The 11,565-nt window shown below is 30.4% G+C and overlaps 1 protein-coding gene across 1 annotated transcript; it reads left to right on the forward strand.

Moving 5' to 3' along the window:
• The first annotated feature begins 3,295 nt into the window (after window positions 1–3,295).
• On the forward strand, window positions 3,296–11,244 carry LOC113513853 (putative polypeptide N-acetylgalactosaminyltransferase 9). Its single transcript, XM_052891708.1, is given in 10 exon segments — window positions 3,296–3,329; window positions 3,839–3,989; window positions 5,527–5,690; window positions 6,297–6,461; window positions 7,430–7,609; window positions 7,612–7,886; window positions 8,585–8,767; window positions 9,638–9,742; window positions 10,143–10,271; window positions 11,064–11,244. Coding segments are annotated over 10 exon segments (1,566 nt in total). The 3' UTR covers window position 11,244.
• Window positions 11,245–11,565: the final 321 nt, after the last annotated feature.

Raw genomic sequence — 11,565 nt, forward strand, 5'->3', positions numbered from 1 at the left:
ACAAAGCACAATACACCAATACAGAAGGAAAATTTGAAATAGAACTCTATACTAAAGTGTACTAATAATTAAATACTTAAAAATTAATTGTTAAATTAAGGACTGGGAATCAAAACAAACCTTGCCACAAGTCTTTTATTGCCTTCGTTCCCAAGAGTGTTCCAATCTATACGTGGACCACACGGCGACTAAGTGACTACGGAGAAACAATACCTTGTACTGCAGTAACAAAATATATGAAATTTACCATGGACCGCACACCATAGCTTATTCTGTGATGATATATAGTTATAAATAACGTTAAAAGACCGAAAAAGGTCCACTTCCGAGTATTTGATCTACTAGTAGGAAGCTGCCCTTTTGTAAACCAGCCGTAATACATGAAAAGTTGACACAATCAAACTACTTCTGAGACAAAGTAATAATGTGACTTTCCATTGTGCAAACGTGTAAATATTTATGTTGCTTATTTGTCTTTAGGTTGTGGGAACAGGCAAACTTCGTTGTGTTTGATTTTATTGACAAACTACTCGGCGACCTTATTCAAAAGTTGTGAATATTTCATTCTGTTGAACTGTTACGACTAGAATAAAGTTTTTTTTTGTAATTTTCACTTATGTATAAGTATTTATAATCTGTTTAAATGAAACTTAATGAAAGTTAAAACAAAATATTGATTAGCTATGATAACAGACACCTAATATACTAAAAAATCAGACAAATAAAAGAATTTAACAATTGAGGTAATATTTTGATTTGTTATAAATTTAATTTCAATAGTGTTTTTGTGACAATTTTAAGAAAACTTTTTCACTTTCTCTTAAGTTCTAATGAAACAAACTTTAAGTAGATATTTTTCTATATTATAATTTTGTATATCTCTGCATTGATATTATCAATACATGGGATACTTTGCGTAAAATTTCATGATTCCAGTAAAACAAGAAACATAAAATTTTATATACACATGATTTTTTTATACATTGTCATAGAATGCCCAATAGGAGTTGTTTGACAGTTAGTATCTCTTAGGGAAAAGGAAAGTTGAACTATAGGTATTACAGAGTAGATTTACATGACCATCATCATCATCATCATCACTATAAAAGCTGTTAACTTTCCACTGCTGAAAATATGTCTTCCATATAAAGGAGATTTTGCTAGAAGTTGCTGCGCTTAGCAGGCGGGTTGGCAAATGCAATTAGGTTTTGGTCCTGTTTCAAGAGAGACACTATTGCCCACCCCTTGATGATTAATCCTTATCTACCTCTTACGACACCCGCGATAATGGAAAGAGTGACCCATTCTATGCCGGGACCAAGAACATGTTAGTAGTGAAATATGTTTACTATAGAAAAACAACTGACCATAATCAAAAATAAATACGCACTAAATAGCAACAGAAAATATAAAATAAACGGTAGGGCTAATATATTATATTAACACATAATACGTTATATAATTAACATATAATATGTTATGTTCATGGTACTGCTCATGTCTATAGGCGATGGTTACAACTTTCCATCTGGTAGGCCGTCAGCTAGTAGCATAAAAAAACACATAATAATTTAATAAACATTTGGAAAACTTATTTCTATACTATAAGCACTAACAAATGTTAGTATATAAGAAATAAATATAATAAACTATGGTTTTACCAGCTTTTACATGCAACTTTGTCGGCATAGTCGGGATATGTTCTTTGACCTTGACAAAAAATAGCTTATGTTCCTCCACACCCAGTATAGTATATGAATAATAAATGTCATCGTAAATGGTTAAACGGTTAAGGCACTAAAAAGTGATAAACAAACAAAGTCACTTTCATATTTATAATATTACTAAAGATTCCCATAAGGTTGTTGAAGAACGATCAAAATAATGTATGATAAGTACAGAAACACTCATAAAAGTCAATGTGGTACCGTTAAATAAAAAATTCACTTATTATTTACAAATAATGCCCTCAGAAAATGATAGCAAGTTCTTTATTCATGCAAATGCACATCAAATCAGTCAGTTTTTCTTCTTTATTCATTCGAATTAGACGTTTCATACCGATTGTGCTCATTTATTTATTAGAATATAATGTATAAAAAGGCATTAAAATGTTTTGTTGTTATAGTTGTGATGTGGATTGTATCTCTATGGACAATACAAAAAAAGTTTAAAACAGGGAATAATATGATCCATTTTGGAGAAGCTGAATTGTACCATAAAACGTTGAAAAGATTAAAATATAAGTATTTGAGTGAGAATAAAACTTCTACAGAATCAGGTTTTGAAGGCAGGTTTATATTTTTCTTAGAAGCAAACAATATGTTTTCCCTTATTTATACTCCGTAGAAATATCCTAAAATTTTCTTTTTAACTGTCGTCGTTGAACATAAGCCTCCCCCTTGAAAGGTTACCACGCTTAGTAGGCGGATTGGCAACCACAGTTAGTCTTTGGAGATGTTTTAAGTGGGACGCTGCTGCTCATCCCTCGCTCTCGCTTAGTCGCCCCTTACTACACCCACGGGAAAGGAAGAGATAGCCTATTCTGTGCCGGAACAAAACGGTCACAAAATTTTGCTTACTCCAAGTGAAATCTTTATGTCAAATTTTAAAGTCTTTTTGCATTACTTTTTTACTCGACTTTAAAAAGAAGAAGATTCTCAATTCGTTGTATTTTTTTATAGCTGTTGCCTCATATAGATAAATTCCATAGAAATTTGATCAAAATCAGTTCAGTAGTTTAGTTTTTAAATCAAAATAATATAATAGTTTCGTCACAATTAGTGTCGGGTTTTTGTGACAATTTTATTTTATTTTATTTAATTAAATTGCGTTCCACGATTTTAATTTGTTCAGTCAAACAGAACTTATGTGATGCTAGTTAGTCGGTTAGAACAATTTTGTTTTATTCCTCTACCATTAGTGTGCATACGACTGCTAACATTTGAAGATTGACTCCTATTATTATTAGCAGAAGTTCTATTAATAAATAAATATTAATAAATGTAACTAATTTAATAGAAAGCAAAATGTAGAATTTTTACTGATAATAATAAAACTAATAAATAAATGTAATGACTAATCAGTGACATGGACTTCCATAAAATAACGCCTAATTCAGTAAAATAAAAAACTTATGGGAATCTATCAATGTTTCTTTTATTATATAGCTTACTTTTATTATAAAATTGATATTTAACATTTTTTATATTATAGTATTACACTACCTATTCGTTTTACAGTATGGCAGCTATTTAAATCAGTAAATACAACTTATTTATCCTATGAAGAAAAAATGTCAGCAATTAAAAGTTCAGATATACCTCCAGGTATTATAGTCATCATCATTATCATCTCAGTCATTGTCCGTCCACTGCTGGACATAGACCTCCCCCATATACTGTCATTAGCGACGATCCTGTGTGACCTGCATCCACTCACACCCTGCAATACATTAGAGGTCGTCACTCCATTTAGTGGGTGGTCATCCTACGTTACATTTGCACGTAATGTATTATAATATTTATTAGTAATTAAACTAATTTTCTTACCTTTGTATTTTTTTACAAAAATTCCAATATAATGAAATAGGTATAAAAAACTCATATCTGACGTAGAGACAACATATCTACTCGCTATTAAGAATATTATAATACATTCTAAATATCATTATGAATAAAAGAAATAATTCTCTGTATAAATATTTCTGTTTTATTATTACACATGGGTAATAATCCTCCGATTCCAATAAACGGTACTTTTTTTCATAACATGTACGTAAAATGATATTAATCATTAAGGGATATTTTAAATCTATTCTAATTATTAACTATTTTAGGAATGAATGGAACACCCGTCATCTTGGAGGATCAGTCAAGATATACTCTCAAAGCGCTTATAAACAAAGGCTGGGTAGACCATGCATTTAATCAATTCGTCAGTGATTTGATACCTTTGAATCGCACACTGCCAGATCCTAGGGATGAATGGTAATACAAAACTGTTACATACATGGGTACCCAGAATTTAGGGTAACTCTACAATAGAATTTATAGCTTATATATCGAGACTTAACTGACCGAATAGGTATTTAATCGATTTCTATAATTTGAATTACATATTATACATATTATATCTGTATGTGATCTTTTGGAAGGAATAATACAGGATTAATATTCCTTCAAAAATTTGTAAATATCTATTTTTAAATATACTCATACATTCAATATACTTTGTTTGTGTGAATAGAGGTAAATTATTATATATCTTTAAGACTTGCCTTATCTCTTATCAAAGTCCTTATCAAAATCTGCTCTGCTATTTAACCGTAAGGAATTCTAGTAAAATATTTGTAAAACATCACATATTACTAATAACTAAGATATTATTAGTGGAAATTCCAAGTTACTCGGTGAGTTATGAAAAAGCTATGATTGAAGTTGCACTGCGCAGCAGAATTCTAAACGAGGATATCCGCAGAGGAATCAAAGTAATCGATATAGCCCGAAGGATGAGTAAGATGAAGTAGCAATGTGTCGGCCGCATACGAGTAGTTCGAAGAGCTGTCAATCTGTAGAAAATATAGGTTATCCTGTAGCAACCTCGTGTAAGCAAACAAAGATGATCCGCATTAGATAAATTGGTGACTTCAAGTATGCTGCAGAGTGTCATTAAAATAACAACGGTAGATGGAAAGATAAATTAGTAGCTTTATTTATTAATTTGCTATTTATTGCATCATCTAAAGAATAGTATAATAAAATATATATTACACTTATGAAGTAAAAAGGGCGGTCTTATCGCTAAAGCAATCTCTTCCAGACGACCTTTAACAGGCGAATTTTTGATACCATTGTCTATATTATAGTAATTTTTGTAGGGATCTCTAATATTTTTGAAAATAATGTATAGTCTATATTATTCGCTGATAATATAATTTTCTATAGGTGAAAAAAATTTAAAGATATAGTTTTTAGTTTTTGAGTTTATCCATTACAAACAAACAATCAATACTTTCTTCTTTATAACAGAAGAAATAAACGTATAGATATAGGTATAAAAATATTTTAATGAGAATTATTCTTTCGGTCAGTTCCTTAGTCTATAGTAGATAAATAATTACTTACATTATGATGATAAAAATATCAAAGTCTGTTACCTAGTAGAATTCTACTTGTACCTAGCACATTAATATAAAATTAAACAATAATAGTTTTAGTACAAAGAATTCAATCTTAACGTATAATTAAGAAGGCAAAAATATTGTAATTTATACTTAAAGATGCTTTTTTAATTATACAGCACTATCATACCTACTTGTACAACAATTAGTCCATTACCTTAAGGTTGTCTTGAAAAGATTGCTCTCAGCAATAAGACCGCCTTACTGTACTTATACAATTGTATCGTTGTGTTTGTAAATTGCCTTGCTTATTTCCTATATTGTATAATGCAAATAAAGTATACTCATTCATCCATTCATTCATTAAAAACAACTATTAATATTCTCAACATTAATTATTGCAGGTGTAAAAAACAAAATTATTCAAATTTATCCCAAGTGTCAGTAGTGATATGTTTCCATAATGAAGCATGGTCGACCTTGTTAAGAACTCTACATTCCGTGTTAATTAGAACACCCTTTTACTTAATAAAAGAAATAATTTTATTTGATGACTTCTCTGACATGGGTAAGTTTATTTTGTAATAAAATATTTTTATTTGCAGTAAAACAAAAATATTTTAATAGAGATAAGTATATTTGTTATTCATATATATTCATTTATATTGTGTAATTTTAGTATGTATGTATATCAATAATTAGTAGTACCGCATTCGAGTATTCTGACACTTCCCTATGGTTGACTGGGAGAGAATGCTTTTAGCATTAAGTCCGCCATATACACATATTTGTACTAATGAATAAATAAATAAATAAATTTAGATATTGTAATCTGAAATCTATTCTTAATTATAAACATTAATTTATCAATTAACACTGTTTTATCAGTTAAAAATTTTGTGTACTGTATATACTGTTGTAATATATATGTAATATATGTCTATATTGAAGAAGTTGCTAAATAATAAATTACTAATAATTCTCGATGATTTTAATGATGACCATGTATTTGCTCACTTATTAATTAACTATTCTGTACCTAATACTAATTTTTGTTAACTATATATTATCTTTTAATTGGTTTACTTATATTACATATATATAATTATTAAATTAATTTAGCTGTAAGCTTCCCTCAAAAAAGAAACAAAACTTAGATGTGAAAATGTTACAGATCATCTCCATAAACCGCTTGAAGATTACATAAGAAACGTCCCTAAAACTATAATAGTAAGGGCTAAAAATCGTGAAGGTCTAAGCAGGTCTAGGTTGTTAGCTATAAACTACACTACAGCACCAGTTGTCGTCTTTTTAGATAGTCACTGTGAATGTACTAAAGGTAATTATTATAATAAATATGTAATAAATTTGTGTTATATCTCTTTTTCAGTCTAATGTTTGGGATATGACAGTGATATTACAGGGCACGAAGACAAAACACAGTTGTCGGGAATAGTAACATGCTGATCACATTGTACTATGTGGCCTGTATGTTACTATTTCTGATATGTATTGCCTCCAGTCATTGGGTATCATATTCTATCAGGTATGCTTTTTAATTGTTATACTTCAAGTTGCATTATATACCTATATATATATAAATCAGAATTTTAATATTAAGAAAATTTTAATTATTATTATATTTAAAAATTTAAATCTAAAAATATAAAAAAATACGAGAATTCAATATAAAATTAATGAATATGTAGGATTTTATAGTACGGAAATATAGATCGATAGGTGTAAGCAATAAGTATATTATTGCTCGCATCAGAAGAAAAAATGTATGAACATATTTCAAGATTTTCAATCACTGACAATCTTCGTAACAAAATCAAGTGAAATATACACGTAAATAAAGACTCAATTGAGAGTCTGATCGCTTCTATATTGCTTGGATTTGGGTATTCTAGATAAATTTAGATATTTTTCACTGTACACAAATCCACAGACAGAATCCATAGATACAACCTATGACTCAAAACCAGACAATTCGCAATATATATGTGGTAAAAGTAATATTAAATTACATTATAATACGTTTTAATAAAATTTAATGAAAATAAAAACAAAAGAATCAGTTACCCGATTATTCTGCTGATGTACAATGGTATATAGTAATAGTAGTATTCGTAAATAAAAAATACATTTGATTTGTTTGAAAAATCTTATTTGTTATGATTTTCATTTCGATAGTAATGTCAATAAAACTTTTCATTAAATTCTCTTAAACGAATAATAAGCAATAAAACATAAAAATAATATGCCCATTTTTCGTAATAAAAAAAAAAACCAAAATAATTTCAGGTTGGATTCAACCACTTCTTGATCGCATTAAGAGAAACCCCACTACTGTGGTGAGTCCTGTAGTTGATCAAATACATGATTCCACATTTGAATACATAGCTCAAGACACTAACGACTTACGTATTGGTGGTTTTAATTGGAACTTGAAATTTATTTGGTCGGCTATACCACGTGAGGTTCTAGTAAAAAGGAGTCAACTGCTGCTCCTATAAAAACTCCGACTATATCAGGGGGACTGTTCGCTATAAGCAAGGAATATTTTCAAAAACTTGGATACTATGACGAAGGTTTCAATATTTGGGGAGCGGAAAATTTGGAGTTGTCTTTTAAAGTGTGGATGTGTGGAGGCTCTTTAGAAATCGTGCCGTGCTCTCATGTCGGCCATGTATTTAGGAAGAGGGTTCCCTATAGAGGTGAAAAGGGATCATTGAGAAGAAATTTGGTGCGGTTAGCGGAGGTACGTGTTTATTTCTTGAAAGATGTATAGGACGAGCCCCCACTAGATGGATTGACGATCTCAAATGCATCGATAAATGCAGGTAGTCCAGGACCGTTCTTTATGACAATAAATGGGGAAGCCCTATGTTCAGCAGTGGATGGATAATGGCTAAGATGACGATGATGAAATGTGTTTTTTTTATACAACTTAGAATGTGTAAACAAGCTGACGGAAAGTGGTAACCATCGCCTAAAGACATGTGCAGTACCATGTACATAACAGAGTATACTGTTTTCCCAATTATACCCCCCCCATGCGTTTCCATTCCTGAGGACTCAGATATTATTCCTCTGTACCCTATAAATTCACGCCATATCCCACCCTTCAAACTGAAACACAGCCATACAAACACAACTGCTTGGTTGAAACACGAATGGGACAGAGTTTTGGGTACCTCTGTCCTATTACTTTTGTACAAAGTCTGCCTCTGGTAATATAGCTTTTATAGCTTTTTTACTTCTATTGTACACTAGCTATTATGCTTCGTCTGCGTAACTGGGTTAATTAATCAGATTAAACTAGCCTATGTCTTTTTCCAAATACTACACGTGGTATATACATGTACTATTTAGAAAAGGACATTTCATAATAAACAAACTCGCTTCACATTTATAATATCATAACGATACAATTAATCTTATTCTCTATTTTGGCAGGTGTGGATGGATGATTATGCCAAATATTATTACGAGAGAATTGGAAATAAGAAGGGGAACTATGGAAATGTTACTACTAGAAAAGAAATACGAGACAAATTAAAATGTAAAACGTTTGAATGGTATTTAAAAAATGTCTACCCTCAGTTGCAATTACCAGATAAATATGTTGCTAGTGGACAAGTAATTTCACTTTTTTTTTTCCTGTTGTTTTACCTATTTTTGATATCAATAGAAATATTTTCTATATTAAAGATAAGCGTAATATTTACAATAACTTTATTTTCTGACCATTGTTCAAAACAAAGGTTCAAAGTCACTATTACATTTTATTCTAGAAGTAAGTGGTATTTATTATTCTCGTCTGTAATATATAATATAGTATGTCTTGTATATGTGTAAATATATTTGTTATTTATATATTATTCAATCTATATATCGATGGAAATATTAGTATGTATGTGTATCAATTAATACTTGTACCGTGTTCGAGTATTTTGACATTTCCCTAAGGCCGACTGGGAAAGGATGCTTCAGCATAAGTAAATGTGCACAAGATGGTCTTATGCACACCACTTAGTCTTGTGGACTAGATATATTCCACTTTGTGTAAATTTACTGTACTAAAGAGTAAATAAATAAATGAGTTCTATATATTATAAAGGTAGCAAACGAGCGTACGACCCGTCCGATAGTAAACGATTATCGTGACTTGTGGACACCTGTAAAATCAGGGATGTCACGTACGCGTTGCCGACTCTAATAATACCTTATACTTCCCTTTGAAGAATCCCATACCACAGAACCTAGAAAGAGATTTGGAAAGGATAGTGATACTATTATGAATCAACTTACAACAAGTACGAGTACATATATATGCTGTATATCTTTATATAGTTATATAGGCTATATATTTTTGAGATTTTTTCGTAGATAAACAAATTAAACTCACGATTGTCAGTATTTAAATGATTTAGGACTGATAAAATAAAATAAATTTATATCATACCATCTATTATTTTGTGTTTTAAAATAAAAGTTTTTTTTTTTCAGATCTCCAGTATAGGTCATTATGCCATGTGTTTGGATGCAATGACTACGTTTCATACAAACAACAACGTAAAAATATTACCCTGTCACTATGAAGGTGGTAACCAGGTATGTATTTTTTTTTATTCTACTAAATATAATATAATTAATGAAAATATTTGTAACAATGGATTTTGTGATTTGTTACCCTTTCATGCAAAAGCTACTGAACAGATTTGAATGAAATTTAGTGCACGGGTAGGTTATATACTAACTTAGCGTATAGAGTACTATGTACCAATTCATGCAGGTGAAACTGTAATACATGTCCAATAAAAATATAAAAATGTCTGTATATTGTTGAAATTATTAATGATGTAAGAGCTCTTCTAAGATCTTAGACTCATTTACCTCTGAACATTTTTTATCCCATTCATTTGCTTTATTTTTAATAGCATAAATAACATTATATATAGTAGTATGAAGGTGACTCTTTATGAATAATAACTCTTTATGATTAATATTTCAGTATTGGGTCTACACAAAGAACGGAGAAATACGACGAGACGAAATGTGTCTCGACTACCTATTTAATTTAGTCACGTTATTTGTATGTCGGGGACGAGATACTTCACAAATATGGCTTTATGAGAATGAGGTAAGTAATAATGGTATAAATCATAAAATCTTATTTCGCTGTTCAAATAAACCTAGCTTTTTACACGACTACCTAAAAAGGAGTGTAATGTTTTCTGGCTTTATGTATATCCGCCTCGGCTTCTTAATTTTTTTTAACAGAATATAATCCATGTTTCTTGCTGATAATGTTTCTTTCTATAGACGAATTTTTTTTTATTTTTAAGGCAAACAAGCAAACGGCATACGGTAAGTGGTTACGGTAGCCTATGAATGCCTGTAATACCAGGGGCATTACACCTGCGTTTCCGATCCTGACGAGACCTCTTTATTCCTTTTTTGAAAAATATTCAATAACCTGAGCGTTCGTGGAAAGAAACATCTCTGAAACCACGTTGTATACAACCATGTAGGCCTCGATATGGGGGTGAACCCCCTGTCGATGGCGAACTGTACGTAATCGGTTTTATTATGAGTTTATCCGTTACTATTTAAATATAAAATCTTTCATATATTCTACCATAACTTGTAAATATCTAAACATATTTGTATGTATAGGGTATTTTTAGAATCTCTACGTCATTCCGAATAACTGGGACTACAATTATTTTTCAGTAGTCGTGTTTTTGTTTTTTATTTTTGTGTAACAAGAACTGTTTGTTTCAAATTACTATTTATAAATATTGAATAATTAAAAATATGTAAAACCAATGTGTTATTTAACTCAGATGTTACTAGTTTTATGGGAAATATCCTTTTAATTTTAATATGAGTACATGAAATAATTCCCTATAATATGGAAATAATTTTCCAGTTTAATCGTATAAGACATATGGAAACACAAAAATGTCTGCAAATTATAAAATACCCTAAACGATTGGAGCTTACGTTACGAAAGTGCAACCACTTCAGTGCCCAGAAATGGACCATGGAAAACTATATAATAGAGCGATTAACTCCAGAATTACAAATATATGCTAAGAGAAAAATGTGAAGCAAACAAAATATACCCAAGAATTTTTTCAACTTTGAAAGGTGCTATCATTGTAAGTACGTGTTTTTCTTTTTGTAATATAAATACAGAATTGTCAAAAAAAAAATTTTAATCATAATAAATAGTTTATCAGTTTTAGATGTCATCATCAATCATATCAGCCATTTATTGTCGACTGTTGATCACCAGCCCCTCCCTCTCTTCCCTTTGGAAGCTTTTGGGAGTAGTATAGTAGGTGGGTTGGCAACCGCAGTTAGGCCTTGGTAATGTTTTAAAAAGGACACTACTGCTTTTCCCTTGATCATTAAGTTCCCTTAGTCGC

The sequence above is a fragment of the Galleria mellonella genome, unplaced genomic scaffold (genome assembly GCF_026898425.1).
Source record: "Galleria mellonella isolate WM207_F2 unplaced genomic scaffold, CSIRO_AGI_GalMel_v1 utg1432, whole genome shotgun sequence".
In the NCBI taxonomy this organism is placed as follows: Eukaryota; Metazoa; Arthropoda; class Insecta; order Lepidoptera; family Pyralidae; genus Galleria; species Galleria mellonella.